Source organism: Melospiza melodia, chromosome 4, assembly GCF_035770615.1.
Source record: "Melospiza melodia melodia isolate bMelMel2 chromosome 4, bMelMel2.pri, whole genome shotgun sequence".
NCBI classification, from domain to species: Eukaryota; Metazoa; Chordata; class Aves; order Passeriformes; family Passerellidae; genus Melospiza; species Melospiza melodia.
Window position 1 is genome coordinate 13,900,900 of NC_086197.1, and position 21,690 is coordinate 13,922,589.

The window sequence follows — 21,690 nt, forward strand, 5'->3', positions numbered from 1 at the left end:
TGGTTTTAAAGCCATCAGTTGTTTCTGCATTCATAAATATCCCCATCCTAGCTATAAACAAAATTTAACAAATATATAAACAAATATACAAAAAAGAAACAAATTTCCTCTTATGTAAACAAACACAAGAGGAAATTCTCAAACCTGATGTTTGCCATTTGACACGCTAAAGTAAAAGTCCTGCTTTTTATAAGGAGGATTTTGACACATTAGATTCCCAAACTAACCCTTACCAGCTGTGTGTGGCTAAGTTCACCCCAGCTCATGTGCACAACCATCCTGCTTGTGGCTTAGGTGACATTTTCATCTTGAACAGAAAACACCCACATGCTGGAAATGAAAAGAAAACCATTTCTCCCAGTATCATTATGATACATGCAACTGGTGATTGGCCAGATGATGCACTGGGAAGCTGGGAACAGCTGGGAACAGCTTCCCTTCCTGGTCCTGGGCATTCCTAGGAGAGCCACAGGCCAGTCTGAGAGTGGAGACTGAGCACTTCTTTCACAGGGTCCAGCAGATGAGCCAGAAGATCAAAGACATGTCTCACACAAGTGAGGAAGGGAAGTTCTTGACACTTTCCTGTGCTTGGCCCCTCCCCAACACCTCCCTGCCATGAGGTCTAATTCTCAGTTGTAAGAGAGGTGTTTCTGTCATGGAAGTTAAATTGAGGATAGTCTGATTCCTGCCTGGAGCTGTAATCTGCTTCAGGTTAAAAAACCCTCAGGACAGCTGAGCAGAGTTGGGAATTTGAACAAGAAAAGGATTTCTGAGGAGATACTGTTTCTAGACTGGTTTCTTTTTCAAATACCAATTTTCAGTTTAAGAGAGTATTACCCACTTATTTCAGCACTTTTGCATTTACTGTGCCTACACACCACACAATTCTTGGTAGCTCGTATGTAAGAAGAGTTACCTAATCTAATACTGTAATCCACCACCCACAGGTGTAATTCTTACCTAGACAGCAAAGAAAACAAAATCACCAACCCTAGCCAAAGCAAAACCCACTTGGCTTACTGTAAGTAAAGCTCACATGAGCACCAAACTCATGTCCAAGTGCAGAAATTATTCATTTTCTCTGCAATCACTTTCAAAACAAGCTGAGAAAAGTTCTCTCAGTACCACAACCTCTCACACTGTCATGTGAAGTCACTACAAACTGTAGTGAAACCCTGTTGCTAAGAGGAAGCATCTCTCAGGAGTTATTTCCTTTCTCTCACCATTATTCAGTCCCTGTGTTTCAGCATTTCTCAGACACAAGGTGTACACCTCATTAGATCACTGATCCACTCACTGCAATGGATTTCCTATTTAAATTTGTCATTCCCTCCTTTCAGCCTTGGATCTACTTCATATCCCTCCTTGCTCCTTCTTGTGAACAGTTTCTGCTGTTCCATGACTGAAACAATGGCACTAGAACATGCTGAGAGCAGCAAATCCTGTGTTATAAGGAATTGAATTTCTATAGGTGCTTTGACCTGGGATGTAAAATAAAAAACAAAAACAAAAAAGGAGGGTGAAGGAAAAGACCTAAATAAAGTGCTACCACTTAGGGAGCTGAAGTTTAAAATGTCACACACACTAATCTCTGTAACTCTGGGAGATCATTTCCTTTGTTCCTATTTTAGCAATTACCAATTCAGTAAGGAAGAGATTTTCTTCCTACCATGTACAATACTTAAAAAACCAGGGAAGCCCATTTTTTTGCTATTTTTTGGCCCTGAAGTAGAAGACATATGCCTCTAAAAACCTCTGCATTGCTCCATTTCCATTTACACAGAGTAATGGTGTAATAAATCCCCTGTAAGATGCAATTTCTAAGCACTGCATGTATTCTGAGTGCCACTATATGCAAAAAGAACTACAGAAAAGTCTCTGCTGTAACTGAAGTTTATACCTGCACTTGCAAAACCGTACAGGTCTGCTATACCAACAGCATTTTCTTTTTTCTCTTTATTCAAGTGTTTCAGAGGTTTCTTTTGGTACATGTCACCTGAAAGGTGTTTCTTTTGTTACATCTTACCTGAAAGCAGATACACAGAGCTGAAGTTCTTCTCCAGTTTGCCCAGGAGCACAGTAAGAAAACAGTCAGATGAGAGAGAGGTCACATCTTTAGAACTTTGGTCATACACCACCACTTCCTGCTTGCAATCAATTTCAATCTGAAACACAAGGAACTCAGAGTAAAACAGGAAGGAGGAAGATGATTAAAAGCCCATCATTATCACCTCCATCAGGGTTCCCACATATTTGCTATAAGAGCAGTTCAGATATATAGATTTCTTATGCACTTGTTCACTAAACAGTTTTTATTTTATACTTCATAAGCCCTTCAGATTTAATTCCCTGGAGAGCTTGTAAATTGATTATTTGCTGCAAGCTGAAGCCCACTCCACAAATTTCTATCATTTGGTAATTTTATGTCACTTGTGAATTGCTCTACCTTCAGCTAGGATGGTGAATTTGTTTAAAAGCTGAGCTTTTGAGAAGGTGGCCCTGCCTCACTTTCTGCTTCTGAGGTTTTGTACATAAACAGTAAAGAGACCTCAAACTGCCTCTAAGCCACACACATTTTGGTTACCTGCACAACTTTATATATAAAATAAAAAGCTTCATTTTTAACATGTCAAAGCAACAACATAGTAGATTATTTTTGTACCCAAAACATGTGAATCAAATATCAATGGATAAAAGCCCCAATATCCCCTCCACAGTAACACACACACATTCATTTTAAACAGCATAGCTATTTTCTTTTCACTGATAACACTATTTGGAGAAAACAACACCACTCCTCCCAAATAAACAAACAACAAAACAAACACCAACATTCATCAAACTACCCCCATGAAAAGCCTTTTAAACAGCAAGTAGGAGCCAGGACTGACAGAGAGGCAGTTTCTTTGCAAACCAAATGACCACTTGATAAGCAAGCTCCACCACCACAGACCCCCAAGAATCCTTCAAAGTTTAGGGGAGACTGTTTCCTGCCTTAATTACATACATTTGAGAGATTGTGCTTTGCAAGACACACAAGAATCCTGAGAACATTCTTTCTGAGTAATTTCTAAATCTCTCCCCTTAACTCTGTCACTGATTCTACAAAGAAACCCAATGATAAACTCAGTAGTAACCAATACTCTCTTTGATGAGATAACATCTCAGTCCTCTAATCTTGTTGGGTTTTGGTTGTTGGTTTGGTTTTTTATAATTATTTAATTAAATATTTAAGGAAAAATTATTACAAGTTTCTTTCCAGCCACTCCTTTAAACAAATACAAGGAACAAGAGGAAAATGACCCCTACCTTGTGTTTTGCTGAGTGCTGAATGAGCTCTGTGATCAAAACTTTGTCCTGCTGCAGCCTGCGCTTCATGAGCTTGGAGCAGTTGATGTTGATGGCATCCAGGATGTGGGAGGTGTTGTACTCCACAAAGGGGCGGCTGTCAATCAGCAGCAGCTTCTCTGTCCCACTCTCCAGCAAAGCCACCAACTTCTCGGGGACAATGAGCTGGGTCCTGATCATCTCATGGGCCATGACAACAGCGAGGCCTCTTTCCCCACCGCCCTTTCTAATTTGCTGCGATGATGTAATGGCTGTGTACTCAAAGGCTTAGCCACACCATTGTGCTAGAAGTGTATGAGGTCATGCTGGTAGTGACTGGCAAAAGAAAAGTTAAATCCATTTTCAGAGAGAGCTGTTGGACCGAGCGTCTCCTCCTGCTCCCGGCTGATGTACAAAGGCTTGGCTCCACAAAGCGCCCCTCACGTCTGATTCATCGGGACACAACTACGGAGTGGCCATTGCACAATTCACACAAAAGATGCTTTCTGGCTGCTGCTGCATTACATCATTCTTTACCTTTGCTCCCACCCATCAGCTTTACACCAGATTGAGAGCCTGTAAGAAGGGGAAGATAAAAAAAACAAAAAACACAAACCAGATGAGGCCATGAAACTTCGCAGAACAAAACATTCAGCTCTGAGGCTTAGCTCTACAGTGGGCCATACATGGAATAAACACATTCCTGAGGAGTTCTCCTCTCTGCTGCATGTGCCAAACACCTAGAGAGAGCATTGGCAACTGCAGCCTCTGAATCCATTCCAAAGATCTTGCCTGGACAATTATCTTGTATTTCAGGCAACATACCCAGCCTTAATTGCAGACTTTTGTTGCCACTAGCTCTGCCTCTTCACAAGACTTTGTTAGAACATAATTAAGAGATGCTGCCCTAAATCATGGTATTCCTTTCAATAGCAAAACTATTTAAATGCATTTCAACACTGCACTGCTTAGTAAGAAGTAAAATTTGTTTTTAAAACACTTAAACATTTTAAATATTAAACATTTCAAAGTTTAATGACTTGGAAAATATTTCACAAAACAGCACTGCAAGTTGGGAAACTGAAACTACACAAAGCAAAGGACCAAACTTAGATCCACCTCTCTGAAGGAAATGCTTGAATAGAAACCAGGACAAGATGGCACATGAGGACACAAGCATTTTCTTTGAATTAATCACCAGAGATGGATGAGGTCTCACACTACTGGAAAGAAAAGCAGTGAGCACTCTTCTGTTCTTCCTAGAGCTGTGTGATACTTACATGAGATCTGTAACCCCCAGCACTCTAATCTTAACTAAAGATTATGCTAAATAATCTTTGAAACAAACTACATTTCTCTAAAATTAGATCCTGACAGCATCAGAACAACATCAGCTGAAGGAGTGGCAGCAGCAGAGCAATAAAGCCCCATCACCTTTAGCCCCCTCCTTGTAGCACTGCCTCACAGCTGCCCTTGGGATCCTCAGAGTGTCCCAAAACACATTCTGATGGCACAAGTCCTTGTAGGAACACTCCTCAGAAAGGAGCCACCACAGGGCTACAATCTTGGGGGATTTAGCTCACATTTGAACTTAGATTTTATAGTGTTGACTTGCTGCTTCCATTTGAAAGGTTTGTTGTTTACCTTAATTGCAAGAGAAGTGATGAATACTAACCATCAATAGATTTATATTAAAAGTCCTGTTATACCAACAGGCCAGTTGTATTTGGCACTGGGAAATCCCAGGACTGATGTTTTACTCTTTAGATATATTGTACAAATCTACATTTACACAATGTTAAGCAAAATAAGTTCTGCAAAAAGTACAAACTTGATGTTAACAACCCAAAAGAGGAAACTGGAAGTTGTTTCATGAGTTTCACGTGGCAATACAAGAAAAACACCAGCTTCCACATAGACAGACATTAGGCTGACAAAATGTGATCTTCCATTTGTCCTGATTTAGTGCTGTTGTGACAGTGCTGTTAAGCTTGCCCAGATAAATGGAAGCACATAGCAGTGAAATGCACACTGCTCTAAACTACAGTAAAAATATTGGAAAATGTACTATACCAAGTTTTAATTAAATGCTTTAAAGAACCTGGTTGGCAGGTGTGCTCCCTCTCAAAGAGCAGTCACTATACATTAGTCTCAAGAAGGTATCAAAAGACAATTGATTATCAAAATGACATTATGCAAGTGGGGGGGAGGTGGGGGAGGAATCTTGATAGTTATGTTGAAATTTTCCCACCCAGGAAAAAAGTATTCTGCAGTTTTTAAAATTTCTCTTAACATGTCCTGTCACAAATCTTGATTCTCTTTTATTCACATCAAAGGTTGCCAGATACCAAATCCACTGAACTCAATGAAAACTTTTCCACTGGCTCTAGTGGGAATTGGCTCCAGCTCCTTTGCAAGCTAGACAGTTTGTTCATGAACTAGACAGTTTGTTTTGATGGATAAATTGCTGACTTAAAGCTCAAGTAATAACAGGAAAATATAGCAGCTGAGAAAGTACAGAACTCTAAAATGGATGCTGTTAGAAATAACTTAATCTTTAATTTGCAACTTTCAGTTTGAGTATGCTTCTTATCTTCTAAAAGCTTGCTGTTTGCTTTCTCAGCCTTCACTTTCATACAACAGAGGTTTGTTTCAGAAGACTCTTGTGAAGAACTCAAACCAGTCATATCTGGTGACAGAGTAAAGAGCATGTAAAGAACACAGGGTTTCAGTCAAGAATCCTTTAAAATAGCCCTATTACCTTAACATACCAAGTACCTTGAAAGGATTCTGCCCATGGCGTGAAAGCAACAAACTTAACAGTAATGTCACTTTGAGTTATTGCAACTGAAGTCCTGTTTTGACAGGAACATCTCAATGGTGCTGGGGAGAAACAACATTTTATGAAGTAAAGGATTTTATTTTAATTCCCTCAGTTTCTGGAGCTATCAGTGTTTGGGTGTCTTCCCTGGGACGTATCTAAACAAGAAGAACTGGCAGCCTCTTGCTTTAGGTAAGCACTTGAGCACTCATCCCATTTCTCATGACTGCTCTTATCATTCAGCTTCTATGAGGTGTTGAAACATCTGTTTAATTTCTAATGCATTTGTAAAACAGATAAAATTAAATTTCTTGACTGTTCTCTTTCTACTTGTGACTTAGATCTCAATGGTATAGTATCTCTTAAAATGATGTCATATAATGCATTGCCATAAACAGGCCATTGTGCTGCTGACCTTAAAGCTAGAAAGCCATCCTAGTCACAGGGTGTTCCATGCTGAAATCAGGATTATGAAAAGTGATCCACAATTGAGCCATGAGAATCTCCCACAGGGTCATTCATGTACCCACTGGGAACACTGCATGGCTGCTTCCTCCTTCTAGAGGGACTGCAACACTGGCACTTTTAAACAAGAAAATTAAACATCTAACTCACTATGAAAGGAAAAAGGTCTACACTTTTCCAGTACCTTTACAGCTTTTCCTTATTGTTTAAAGAACCAAACCAACAATCCTCCTACTATCTTGCACACAAACAACAGTGGATGACTAATGTTTACATGTATGTTTAATTTTATAGGATCTCTTCCCTCAGGGATTCCTGTCCTCATCCCAGCTGGTTCAGATGCAGTGAAATAAGCAAGTGCCACATTTTTGCTTATGTGGTTGTGTTTGGTTTTTCAGTCACTATAATTCACATTTTGTATGCACTCTTTTAATTTTTACTGCTATCACTTTGACTCCAAGCAATTCCTTTCCATCACAACCGGATGATTGTTTGAGTTCTCAGGCTTTAGCTCATATAGAATCATAGAATTATTTAGTTTGGAAAAGACCTCCAAGATCATTAAGTCCAGCTGTTAAAGTAACTTGGACATTGCCAAGTCCACCACTCAGCCATGTCCCTAAGCTCCACATCTTTCAAATGCTTCTGGGGATGAGAGGCAGATGTGTTAGGAATATATTTTAAAAACTCTCAGAACAAGAGTCTCTAATTCTACCCCAATTAAGGAACTAGAAAAGAGCTTCTTAAAGCCTTGCTGCAATCTCTGAAAGATTCTGCCTCACTTAAGAAGATAACCTTGAAGTTGAACCTTGCTGTCATAAATGTGTGGCTACGTCACTAATCCTGCTTTGTCAGGAGCCTCAGCAGTGCTCCCATGTCATGCATAACTGACAAAATCACTTTACAGCACCTGAACAAGGTCCTGATGGGCAGCCTTTATGGACTCAGCTGAAACACCTGACAGAGTTGGCTTTTTTGAACTGTGTATTTTTCTATTTTTAACAGGCAAACACACATACAAATGAGAAAAACATTATCATCCCCTAGAGTCCTTTTCATGGTTCTTAGGGTGGGTACCCTTGTAAAAGAAAAACTGAAAAGCTGAATTAAAATGCAAATGTAGAACATCCCAAACTGCAGGACACAAGCTACTGCTGGCTGTTACAAAAGGGGTATTTGCCTTCAGGGTTACTGGGAGTGGTCAGTGGTTCAATAGCTGATGCCAATACCACCAGCACCACAGCCACATGTGATACTGGACAAAGAAACACAAACTAGAGAAGAACTGCAGATCCAGGGACCACAGGGTGAATTCCTACTCCTGCAAGAACCATTCCCTCACCAGACTCAAAAAGATGGAAATAAATTGTGTTCTGGAGGGTTCCTTTTCCCAGTGCTACAAGAGACTAAGTGACAGCTGAGAGAAGTCCAACCCTTGCTCAAGATGCTACTCAGTGTTAAGAAACACAGAGTGTCTATGGAGCACAAGGGAAATAAAATTTTTAATTGAAATTGAGGAATAGCTGTTCTTTTGAATGCAGCAAGCAAGCCAGTAAATTACAGAGATCAACAAATGTGTAATAATGTGCAAAGACTGGGGGAAAAACCAGTAGCTAAAGTTCGAGAAGCACACATGTATTACTTGCCATTGTGCAGAACACATAGGAGTGAGATAACAAATGCTCATCAATTCAAAGAGCTCTGTTAGCAAGGGCTCGTGCCATTCCCTCAGCTCAGGGGAATGAGGGTGTCTTGGGCTTTTTGGATGAGTCAAATAAGCATCACTATCTCATAAACACATCATTTCCTCATGCTTCCTGGCAGGGAGGTTGAAGAACAGACAGTTTCCACCACTCTCTGAGCACTCTTCACTGTGGTGCAAGGTTGGACAGCAGCAGAGAAAGTGACTTAAACAGAAACACAGGTTTAATTTTTTTTAAATGTCACTCATGTACCATGTTCATAAAAAAGAAGTAATTTAAAAAATTTCACCCTGTTTTCCTTTGCTTATCTATGGGTGTTCCCTCTTCTACTTTTAACATACCTATACTTTTATCCTATATATGCAGTAAAAATGCATAGTATTAATTTTCTCTTCCTTATAGAAACACCAGTCACACACATTGTAGATTATATACTCTACCATCATGAGAAAGGCAAGTGTAATGCATTGGAAAAACCATAGATGAAGGTGGATTTTCTGTTCAGTACTCTTGTCCTTCATCCTGCTTGACATATCACTCAGCTTTGATTACTAGTTCTAAAGAAAAGTCTCTCCACTTCTTTGTGCTCACCAATGTGAAAACAGACACAGAAAGAGTCAGAAAGGAAATCAACCTCCCACAAATACACTGCATAAAAGACATCCAGTTAAGATATTTAAGCTCACTCTATTTCTACACCTACTGCTCAGCAACATTTTTATCACTGGCACTCTGAGACAGCTGGGCTAAGCAAGAGGAATGGGCCTCCCATTTTGACCAAAGGCATTTCCTGTCACACAAATAATCATATTTGAAATAATATATTATATTATTTCAAAATAAAACCAAAAATCACACCAAACCACCACATGTTGCTGACCTACTCAGCATAGCTCTCAAACATCTGCAATGTTCTTGCAAATATCATCCATGCACCATCACCATCTCTAAGCAATAAGCCAGGTTATCATCACTTGTTTTTACCAAGGAGCCAATCTCTTTGACATTCCCAGTGAAACAATAAACATTTATTAAATGTGACCACAGGGAAACCTGACTGGCAGAATGTGGCCTCCTGGGAAGCATTAGAAGATGCTGTTGATATGTTACATCACTCTATTCAAATGACACTCAGACTTAATCTGGGGACTCCCTTCTCCACCCAATTGAGCGAGAAACTCTTTCCATTTCAAAATAATTTTTCACTGCAGGTTCACAGCATATAGGTCTGTGGCAACCAGAATGAAAGATTATTTAATTTGCTTCAAACATGTACTATAATACATTATTTTTGTTAGGTTTCTATTGTCCAGGACACTAGACAACCAGGAAAAGTGTCAATGGATTTTTTAAAAATGGTTTTCTCTCTATGACCTCCAAGTCAAAGCAACAGAAAATTTTGGAGTATAATTTTTTAATTTTCATGTCAAAAGCTGTTACTCACCTACATTTAAGTCCAATTTATATGGTCTGAACAGGACAGAAGGTGGTCCACATACAAAGGCCAACAGAAGGAATTACCTAAACACAGAAAATAATAATATTAATAATAACAGTAATAAAATCCTTATTGCAAGATTAAAAAACACCAAAAATACCCAGACAAACACCCCCCAAACCCAAACCAGGAAATGGATTTTATACTTCCAGTGCAGTCATTTGCTGTACAACTCCCCCAAACACATGAAAACCTAGGTGAGAAGTTATTTATGAATGCTGGCATTCATTTATATGGAATGGGTCCAAAATAGAAAGTTATGCTACACTGATTTTCTAAAAGAAAAGAGGAAAAACCCACCACAGCAAATCCCTCTACTATCTTTAAACTGAAATTTAAAAAAAAAAAAAAAAGGTGGAGATGCTTTAAAAAAACCCAACAAACAAAAACCAACCAGTGATTGCCTTCCAAACTCTGACACATCTCACTGCTAGAAAACCAATGTACAGCTCAGCATTAAAGATGATGCATTTGCACAGAATTAAACAAATTCACAATTGCTTGATCAGTACTTATTAATGTGAAAGATTGCCACAAGTAAGTGTGAATACAGCTTTATTTTGCATGGACAGAGACCAATGAAACAGGACATTTGTGTAATTAAGCCCACCTCCTCACACTCTAAAAAAGCCAGCACTGGAAAGCGGTGACACCAGAGTCACCAGTCATTACACACAGTCATACCCATACAACTGCTACCCAAAGCACCTGCTGTTCCATCAGGAACAAATTAAATTACAACTTTTACACAGGGAAGCAAAGATAAACACATCAGCGTCGGTTCCAAACTGTTTCCTGGGCAGCTAAGCCCAAGATTCAAATCATGGCTGCCAAGACATGACAGCTTCCCTTAATCACTGTGGTATAAACCATGACAAGAAATTCTTGCCAAGCAGTGCCTTGCTGTGAGATCCAGGAGTGGCTCTGAAGCACGGAGTAAAGGATATGACAACTGAGAGGAGCCATACCAGCGAAGGGCTGGGGGTGTTATGGTGAACAGCCTGAAAATCCACAGCATCCCACAAGGAAAAGAACTACAGGGATCAATCACCTTTCTGTCTTTTTCCATAATCCATTGGCGAAAGCTTGGCAGAAGGCAATAGAGAACAAAGAAAACCCATCCCACTCATCATACTTGTTGCTATCTCTTTTTCTAATCTCATCCAGAAATGAACACTGAACTAATGCTCAGCACTGATGAGGCCCTGCCTAGAGACAGGGCACTATGATCTGAGACCGCCTTGTGACAGCCCAAGGAAACAAAGTCCTGAGCCAAAAAGCATCTCCCCTTTTGTTCCTTAGCACTCACATGCAGCTCCTGAAGTCCCTTGAAAGCTGTCAGGTGTTCTTCACACTCAACAGTTCCTGCCTCTCTGTGCCATCCATGCCATGACTCCTTCTGCCAGCCACACCTCTCTGATGTTCTTACAAATAAATCAGCTCTCACCTCAGGACACTATATTCTGTTTTCCCAATTTAAATACATGTAAATCAAGTGTTTAAAGCAGCCCCCAAGAGGGGTCATTTCACCACAGGGAATGATTAATTTTGCTGAAGAGCAGATGAAAAACAAAGCATATACTTAATTTCAACACAGTTTACTGGAAGGAGGTGTCATATTTTAAGAACAGGATCCACTCATGATTGAAGACTGAACTGCTGTAACTTCAGCCATAAGCATTAAGCATATTTGGAAATTCCCTGGCAAAGCTGTTTAAGGAAAAGACATTTCCTGTAATTTTCAGAAACATTTTATATCCCTCTCCCCTCCCCTTTTCAGTCTTGGTGGTAAGGAAGGGAAGAGAGAGAGAGAGAATACCATATTACCATTAAGTGAAATATGAATGAGCCACCCAAGTTTAAAGTGGAAACTTCAGCTATTTGTGCTTAGAAGAAAGTTTAAAAAAAAAGTCTTTCATCATTAAGAGGCCAGGATTTTTCTGCTGACTTTAGAAAAAGAAATACACATCTTTCAATTAGGGTGAGTTACAGAAGGATATAAACTTGTCTTTATACTCACTTCTGGCAAATAAGAAGTCCTCCAGGCCTTATTTAAATACCTTTTTCTCTTTTCCAGAATTAAAAATTGAAGCCTTTTTTTCTCCTCTCTTGCTCAGGGCCTTCCCTAAACTGCAGCTAAACAAACCCAACCAGTGGGGTCACGCAGAGCATTCCTCTCATGGCAGAGTGAGGAGAATTGAGCAAGAGAGAAGCCAGGGAGAGATGGAACAGTCAAATGTGACAGCATCCCTCTGAGGACATGACCACCTTCCTCTTTCTCCCAAAAATCTAATCTTGTATGAAGTATCTGGTATAATATTTATAAAATTTACAGTAAGTTAGAAAATTATTTCACTTATCTATGTAATCCAAGTCTGAAGAGAACCAATCCAAAACTACAGCATAACATGAATTCACAAACCAAATTACAACTGAAGGACAACTGAACTGAAAGACAACTGCCTATCCCCACAAAACACACCACAAGTGCTACTTTGGCCCTGCACACCAAATGGCAAAGATTGATCAATTGTGTGGGCAATTAGTGTGACCAATTGCCCACACCTGCCAGCCTCTACCAGCAATTGTATGGTAGATTTCAAAGGCACAAAGAAAACAAAGTAACACAATGAAAAACTTAAGGTGTTGAACTAATTCATAAATCCTCAAGCTGTTGCAATTCCAGCATGTCTTTGCTATTTGTATGACATGGGTGCTTTACAGCAGCTTTTTTCACGACACCAAGTTTTCCATCTCCTACACAAGCTTCATGTTCTGAATCACCTGTTCTGTAGCTCTGCAGACCAACACAAACAGTGACTTCTGTATTCTCATGGTCATCTTTTTGCTGAGAAACAGATTAAAAAGAGGAGTGCTCTGAAGAGTAGTGCAAAATAAACATCAAGCGCAGCTGTTATAATAGTCCATGCTACTTCTTTCAAAGGCTTACCAGGAAAGAAGGTAAGATGGGATCTCAGAGTCTTCGGATAGTGGTTAACTTTTAAATATAAGGCATTCTGCCTAGTGAGAGCCTTTGAGGGGGAGACATCCAAATAACATGGCCCTGCAAATAAGGAGTCAAAAATTTGATTTAAAAAAGGGTAACTCTGATCTACTTTGTGGTCACTGTATGATAAAAACAGGAGGTGGATCTGAAACCAAGAACTAGGATGGATTAAAGACAGGATAATGATGGCAATTCTATTAGGGAAATTAATCAGAATAGCTTCTGGGCAAGGCAGGGATGAATTTGTTGCAGCAGACTTTTTATTGACTCTTCAATTAAACTGAATGACTAAAATGAGTCAATCTCCTTTAAGGACAGAGACTTGTAATCTGCTTGCGTGGTATGGAACAACGTGGGTTAAAGCGTTCTGCTCTTTCACCCATTTGAGGAAATGACACCAGCTCTCCCGGAAGGCAACATGCACATTCAACCCCTTCACATCAGGGCATGAGAAAGTTTGAAAGGAATTTATTTTTTTTTAAACTGTCAACATTAATACTTTGTTTCTTCCTGCTTGTGTCTGAAAACACAGTGCTGCACTGCGCTGCATGCATGTCCTGTCAGCTGTACAGGGAAATATCTAGAAGTTAAAAAAAAAACCTAATAAAAGTGTTGATTAAGTTTGTTATCAAACTCATTTTAAAGCCCTCTGCATGCTTTATGCAAAATAAATATTGCCACTAGTGTATGCTACATAGTGATAAAAACATGCAGAAGCATCTTCAGAAGGGAGGCTGGGCCAAATAAAACATTGACATTACACATATGTAAGCTCAGTCCTACTCATTACAGCAGTTAAATTTAATTGGGTTTCTCCTTAAATGACATTTACATGGCAAGGAAACAGAATAGATGCCGGAAAACAGCAAGTCCACAAACAGGGGACAGCCCAGCTATCTTCAAGTGGGAGTAGAAAAGGAAACTTTCAGGAATATGCTGTACAGCAATGGCTCACAATTAACAACCAGAAATAAATCAAGTTGTTATATGTTTCCAGAAATTAAACAGTTGCAGTAATCCTGCTCAGAGGCCTCCATTCTGGGCTGTTCAGGCTATGATATGGAGTGATGGCCGAATTGCAGATGAGGCACAGAAAACAAATTAACAGACCCCTAGATCCAGATGATTGTGACTCAAATCTCTCACCATGGTGTAAGACTACTGACAGCTCACACTCTGGGAACAGAACATGTTTTCATACCTAATTTGTACCCACAAAGGTAATTATGATGGCTTGCTTATTAAAATTGCTTTCATATATTAACTCAATTGACAAGATGGTACCAACAGGGCCTCAGTCAGGAACAGAAGCAGGAGTCATGGTACCTCACTGAGCTGTGATCCCAGTCACATCCTCTGCTGTGTCTTTCCCAAAGGATCCCAAATGTTTCTTTGGATTTGAATAACGTTATACAAGACCTGCAGCGGGGCCAAAGTCACATTTCTAACATGGTAACCACATGGCTGAAAAGAGAAGCTGCACACATCTGTACAATGGGAGAAGGAGGGCAGAGGATGACTTCTGTTCCCCAGCTGTGCCTCTTGTATCACTACAAACATTACCACTGAAGTAGAATCAAAGAATAGTTTGGGTTGGAAGGGACCTTAAAGTCCATCTCATCTCAACCCCCCTGCCATGGGCAGAGACACCTTCCACTATCCCAGGTTGCTCCAAGCCCTGCCCAACCTGGCCTTGGGCACTTCCAGGGCTGGGGCAGCCACAGCTTCTCTGGGCACCCTGTGCCAGGGCCTCACCAACCTCACAGGGAACAATTTCTTCCCAATCCCTAAACACACCCTGCCCTCTGTCAGGTTGTAGCCATTCCCCCTTGTCCTATCACTTCACACCCTTGTAACATCTCTTGTAGGTTCCCTTCATGTGCTCCTGCCTGATGTAGGGAATGAAAAGTGACCTAACCATGAAATACAGAAATCCCCTCAAGAGCAACTGACAAAATGCGACCACCATTTTATGTAGTGGCCAAGAAGCAAAAGGGACCAGGATTTTTGTAATTTTGAAAGGAAAAAATGCACAATACCAAACTAAGGGAGTAAATTATGTTGTTATTATCTGATAGGCATGTTACTCAAGGACCAGGGTCAACAAGAAATGTTTTATAGCAACCTCTCTGGTTTATAACAGAATTCTGAATATCAAAGAGAAACTAAATATACTCCCTCTAAATACACCCATATTACCCCATGAGATGTGTGCTTACATGTATGCACAGCTCCGTACAAAACTATAAATGTTACATTTCTTCAGAATCTGTAGAAGTGTCTTGTTTTACAGCCCTTTAAAAAGCAACTGGAAAGGCACTGACTGTTGTTGAAGTAATCCCAAGCTTGGAGAGCTTATAATACTTCTGCAAAAATTGAAATAATAGATCAACAGAATGGATCAACTTCAGGGCATGCAGAGCCAACTAAAATACTTGGAAAGAAGTTTCTCATTTGCAAACTGCAAGATCCTTGTATTTCTTAAGTATTCAGCAATGGAAGAAGCATTGGTTCCTTGTCAATAATCATGGATACATCAATAAATGATACTGATTGGTTTTATAATAGCTTACTCATTCTGTATAAATTCCTGCTGATACCCTTGGCATGTGTTCTGGCAATTTGCAGACAGACTTCCAGTCTCCATGTGAGCAGCCAATAAGAACGAGTTGGGATTTGGTAGCAGTCCTGAGGTTTTTACCTCCAGAAACTGATCCTGAAGGATGAAGGTATATGATGGGTGGTCCTTAATCACTTCCTTTATGTGAAAACTGAGGTCAGAGTAGAAAAAGAGCCAAGGAAGGAAGTCTGCAGCACCCCTCAAACATCCCCCACCTTCCTGAACGACTCCTTTAACAGTTTAGAGGGTTAACTTGCAGTTTAAATGAAGTAGTCAGAGGTTGGGATAGAAATAAACAGCTTGCACAAGCAAGATACTGTGCTATTAAGTTTTTATAAGTGACTTAAAAATTAGGTCAGTCTAATTTGTGGCTGATACTTTGTTCTTTCACTACTATGAACTCACAATGATGTCAGTCTCATGTTCAAACATGCCACATTTAGCAGCGCACAGGCTTCCTGAGAGACTCTCTCAACCTTCCTTTGTGCAAAAGGCTTCTGCCAGGTTCTTAGCTCATACTTCACTGACTCAGGCATGCCACTCCAGTTTCAAGGCAGTTACACTGGCTTCCCGTCAAATACTGCACAGTTTGGGGTTTTTTTCCTTCCTTTCCTATTTTTTTTTATTTTCTCTAACTGTACTAACTAGAAGTTTAGGAATATGTGTCTGTATTCAGGTTATAATTTCACAACACCCAGAAAAGAACCACTCACTAAAAGGTGCAGGAAACAGGTGTTTTTGACTAATTCAGCCCAATAATTTCAATAATTAAAGGGGGCCTACAAAAAAAGTCAGAGAAAGGCTTTTTACAAGGGCATGTAGTGATAGGACAAGAGAGAATGGCTTCAAACTGAAAGAGAATAGGTTTAGATTAGATATTAAGAAGAAATAGAAATTCTTTCCTGTGAGGGTGGTGAGGCCCTGGCACAGGTTGCCCAGAGAAGCTGTGGCTGCCCCATCCCTGGAAATGTCCAAGGCCAGGTTGAACAGGGAACATTCTCCCAGACAGGCACAATCAGATTTTTGTGTGAATATCCTCTTAAGATGAGGTCACAAAAATTCTTAGGTGAGAGTAAAGGAAAGCCCTCTATAAATACAGTGGGAGGTTAAAAAAACCCCACAAACCAGGTCACTGTTTAAAAATGGTCACCTGCAAGGTTTTTCTTAGCAATCCCAATTCTCACCATTTGACTCACGTTTGTGCCTGTCAGTAAACAGCTATACTAAACATTGCTGCAGTGAAGATGCACACAGTGTGTTTCCCACTGCAGAGACTTTACCTATAAACACCAAGCTGGAGCAGAAGTAAAAGAGAAAAAAGTGGCCATTTTTATGCTACTAAAGCATTTCTCTTGGGGCTATACTATGAGAGATGTAATGCTAGTCCAGGCTCTCCCACTCTCATTCATGAGGTCATGTTCATAACTTATACAGACATTTATATTTTGGTGTTTTTGGTAGATTGTAAAGTATCATGCCAGTATATTCAAACCTGTATTACATATTTATGCAACAATGCTATTGCATGAACCCTTAACATCCTTAGAAAAGCATCCCACTCTGTCTCAGGAAAAGGCACATCATCCCACAATCATTTCCAGCACCACAGTAAATCCCAGGTTCTTTATGATAGAGAACAAACAGATGTGGTCCACAAGAACTGCGTATCCAACAGATCCCCGCTGTTCCTGCTGCATCTGCAAGTGCCCAAGGATACAGGAAAGGCAGGTCTTGCAGGGAGAGGTGATATCTTTAATGAGAGGTTAGTATGAAGTGATAAGGAGAGGGAGGGCATGAACTCCAGATGCACAAGCCCTTCCTCACATGCACTGACGTGAAACAGAACCAAACTGTGACACAGAAACAGCAGCCAAGGCTTCCAAAACATCTCCACATCCAGCCTGTCCCTCTTCCCAAACAGGAAAAGAAGGCCGAAGCACATCCCCAGGCATGTCATAAATTACACAGTGAATCATATTCTTATGGAAACTGTCTGGCTGAAGTCACACCACTGGAAATATGTGATAAATGCACAAAGAAACCTAAAAGATAGCCTCAAAGAAAGAATACTCTCCCCACCCAAATTCTTGGAGTTAATATTAAGACAAGAAAATCCTGGAGTCATCATGAAGTTACTAGATTTTTGGTAGATTTTTCCCATCAACAAACTTTTCCCTGGATTATAAAGTTTATTGCTATTAATTGACACTTGACCTAGCTTTATATTCACTGGTTTTTTTTCAAGACTTAAGTGAAGTTTGTGTTCCTGAAACCTTGCCTGTTTTCAGTCAAATTTTGTCAAATAAGTCAGTTGAAACCGAAAAAATTCTTCTCCTTACAAACCCTTCTTGCAACCTATTTGAAAATACAAAAATGTTTGTATTTTCTGAAATATTAAACAAACAAAAATCCACCCAAACAAATAAAAGCCCTCACAAAATCATCATAGGAAAATTACTTTCCTTTAGAGTGTTTTCCAGGTTACTGCAAAACTTTGACCATTTCTAGATACAACTTAAAATGTAGTGCATTAATCAAAAGTCTAGAATTAGAAGTTTCATCCTGCAATGCAATGAGGAGACATTAATAACTTAATAACTTAACCTAATAACTTAGGTCATTTAAAGTAAAACAAATTTTCTTCTGGAGTTCCAAGCTGACTTAGGTAGCAGTGACAAAGACAGCAGGTGAGATTAAGCATATTTACCAAAGATAGCAGGGGAAATTAAGCACATTTACCTTTATAAAGTCATGACAGAGATAGATGTAGTTGATGTGTTTGTTACCTGGGGTCATTCTGCTCATTTTTTAAACTTTATTTGAAATGTTATCTGGAACTGGTTTGCCCCTGGGAATGGTGTGTGCAGTTAGGTCCTCCCCAGGAACACCAAGTGGCATGAAAAGATTAACCCTGGTGCTTTGAGCCACAAAGCAAAAGGAGCCAATCCCTACCAATGAACACCAAAAGCATTTCAGACGTGCAGACTAAGGTGAGAAATGTTTTCCAGCAGACTTCATCCCTGACTGCCCCCCTGCCCTCTCTGATAGGATTCTAGCACGGGTCAGAACGTGCAGGAAGAGAGCTGAGCACACGCACAGAAGCAGAGGCCACCAGGAAAGGGGGGAAGGAGAAGGGCTCCTCCCACCCTCTTCAGCCTTCTTCCTCTGCAGCCACACCACTGGGCTCAAGGCAGAGCAGGAATGCCTGGGGCATGTGCTTCCAAAGGCAAGTAATCCACAGCCTAGGAGATGGCAAAGATCAAGCACAAATCCAAATAATTCTTTAGAACATCTATGTTTTAATGTAGATTAGACTGCTTTGGAAGAGGCAAAATAAATACAACCTATTACTGAGTTCTAGAAGAAAATGTATCTAGGCTGCAATGCCTATCCAGGACTAAAACATTCTTCCTAAACTTGTTCTCACCATCAGCTTAAAGCCCAGTCTTGCCAAGGTTTAGCTTTCTGGCACTCTATTGAAAGCATAACCACATAAGACCTTACTGAGAACCAGCTTTAGGTTTGGCAGGGAGACCACCTGACATCAAAGATATGCTTAAGGCCATATCCATGAATTTTAGTGAAAAAGCAAGAGGCTGCAGGTTTTAGAGGTTTTTTAAATGGTTTTGGCAGCTAAACTATTCTGATATTGCATGCATGCTTTGGTGCAGGACAGCATGCAGGGGAGATGCTTAAACCAAAGACTTATCAGCTACCTCTGAGCCAAACCACCAGTGTAGTGCTCAAGCCAGCCTTGATAAAAAGGAGGGTTTATTTGTGCAAGCTCACCTCATGGCACAGCTAGAGAGCTTTACATACCCAAGCTAAACCTTTCCTCCTTAGCAATCCACAGTGCAGGGCAGATGGACTAGGCTGAGCATCTCTAGGTGCACCATCCCAGAGTGCCATGTCCAAAATTATTTGGAACTGTAGTGGCAGTATTTGCTGCCATTACATTACCAAACACTGGACAAAGCAGAGATCTCTAAGTTAGTGTTATTGCCCCTGCTCAGATACACAAAGAGTGTAAGGAATGAAAAATAAACTTGCCACCAGCACACACAGGTTGCTGCAGACAGCAGGGGCGGTGTATGGAATTGAGTGAGAAGCATGCTGGAATAACTGAAGGAGAGGAAAAATACCCTAGTGCTCCAAGAAGATCAATTAATCTGTAAAATGTACAGTATTCCTCAGGATACACCTTTGGTTTTAATCAAAGTATGCACTGCTTGGATGGGAAAAGGGAACTTGGCCACACAGAATTCCCACTCCACTGGTACAAATGGATGGTGCCTGGGCATGAAGGTCCAAAGCCCTGCTGCACAGTCTGAAGTACAGTATTGTCCCACATGCTGGACTGCCATGGATTTTTGGTGTGTTTGAAGTAAAACTGAAGTCAATAGTGCCTTTCAGCACAGGTCAGTAGAATCAGGTATGAGCCAGCCCCAGCGTGATGATTGCTCACAGTCTCAGCACAGCGTCCTTGTTCTTACACAGCACAATAGGGACGCTCATTATTACATGAGCACCTCCCTCAGGGCTGTTCCCTCAAACAAGGAGTAATTATTTAACCGCAGTCCCATCTCCTTTGCATTCCCGTTAAAGAAAACCTTATGTGGAAAGGTAAGAGCTTGGCTACCAGTCCTTGGCCCAAACATCCTCCTGCTAGAACTGTTCTGCTTGCCAAGGCCTCACTGTTTTTACTTCAGGAGTTTGCAGCAGACAGACTGTGCCAAATCCAAAGAACTCTGTCATTAAAAGAAAAAACTAACAGTAGCAAGTGCTCTCCATGCTTTGCTAATCTTGTCAAACTGTACAGGCAATTACAGTTAATACAAGTATTCTGAGGAAGCTTAATGGCAGTTTTAGAGCCAGAGTAACACTGCTTCAGGTAGACTGGTATGAACAAAGCAGCAGGGAAGAAACGATCTCTTGCTGTACCTTTAGCCCCACTCAAACAAGAAAAGGACTCCCAAGGGAAACTGCCCTACTTCAGATAGCAATTTAAGTAGCACAGATCTACCCAGGAACATCAGCTTCTCTCTCTGCCTGCCCAATAGAAATACCCTTGCTACCAGAACCTGAGCTTGTAACTACAGAAAAAGCATGATCCTTCTCTGCATGAGCTGCTTAAAAGCATTTGAGGTCTTTCTTCCAAAAGAATAAACAGACAAAGTTCACCAGCTCCAAGAAGAACATGTGAAAAAACACTCACCCTGTCCCAACTCAACAAAGATAGAGATGTGCAGTAAAATGCCCTGCTCCACTACACTTGGCACCTACTACTGCATGTGACACCTACAACTTAAAGCAGTGGCTCCCAGATGGGGCAAGGAATAGTCTAGGTAGTATCTTTTAAGATGTCTAGCTTGGAAAAATCATAGTCATATCCAAAATTCTTTTGGTGAGCAACTGACATCAAGTGAAAGATTTACTGACTTGGAAGTCATGTTTCTTTTTAGGGATAAATGATCACAGAGAACCAGACTAAGAATTTAAATATGGGTGCCTTTTTGTATTTTTAAGGCATGGTCAAATCCTCCTGAGGCCTTTCACAAGCTGTATCTCTATCCAGCAAGACTAAAGGCAATTCCCATGGTAATCCACCCCACCCCTGGGTTTTTCAGACATTCAAATGCATTCAGGTCTATCCCTGAGAAAGCTTTTCTAAGGAGCAAGTTCCCTGTCTGAACCCAGCAATTAGATTAATTTCAGACACAGACAAAATTGCAAAATCCACCTCCAGACTACTGATGCCCCAAGCAGGAATGGTGATGCATCCACCATGGCAGAAGCATTTGAAACTCCACAGAGAGAGCAGCCTGGAGGAAACAGTGCCATCACTTTGCTGAGATAGGCATCTTTTGATTGTCTCACAACAATTAAGAAAACCTTAAAGTTAAATAATTATGAAGGAGAAGAGCAACACTAGGCCACCTTTTATGATTCACAGATTTATGCTAAACCATAAAGAACAAGAGATTAAGCCTCCTAGAAGGACTGGTAATTTTGTTACCCTATTTATACTGTCATCATGATCAACTGTGATTTGATTTTAAATTTTGAATCCAGAGGAGTTATTTAATCTGCTATAAACTATACATATAGCTTAATTGTTTGAGGTTGACATCCTCACTAAGAGAGAAATAAATCTGTGGCAACATATACAAACAGTTCGGTGAATACCCAGCATTACATATTAGCACCCAAAAAGACACAGCCAGATCTGAAAGTTCCATCAGAAGACTT

The 21,690-nt window shown here is 40.4% G+C and overlaps 1 protein-coding gene across 5 annotated transcripts in view; it reads right to left on the reverse strand.

The window, feature by feature from the left end:
- The window catches only part of DUSP16 (dual specificity phosphatase 16), a 58,255-nt gene that overhangs the window by 20,553 nt on the left and 16,012 nt on the right, over positions 1–21,690 (reverse strand). For 2 of the 5 annotated variants that reach the window (XM_063153969.1, XM_063153968.1), the window contains exons 2-4: positions 9,765–9,837; positions 3,310–3,903; positions 2,027–2,165 (exon numbers count right to left, since the gene is read on the reverse strand). In XM_063153969.1, coding sequence (XP_063010039.1) covers positions 2,027–2,165; positions 3,310–3,540 — 370 coding nt within the window. In that variant the 5' untranslated portion in view covers positions 3,541–3,903; positions 9,765–9,837. Of the gene's footprint in view, positions 1–2,026; positions 2,166–3,309; positions 3,904–9,760; positions 9,838–12,764; positions 12,879–21,690 lie in introns of all 5 variants that reach the window. The other 3 variants (XM_063153966.1, XM_063153965.1, XM_063153967.1) reach the window with 2 other exon arrangements.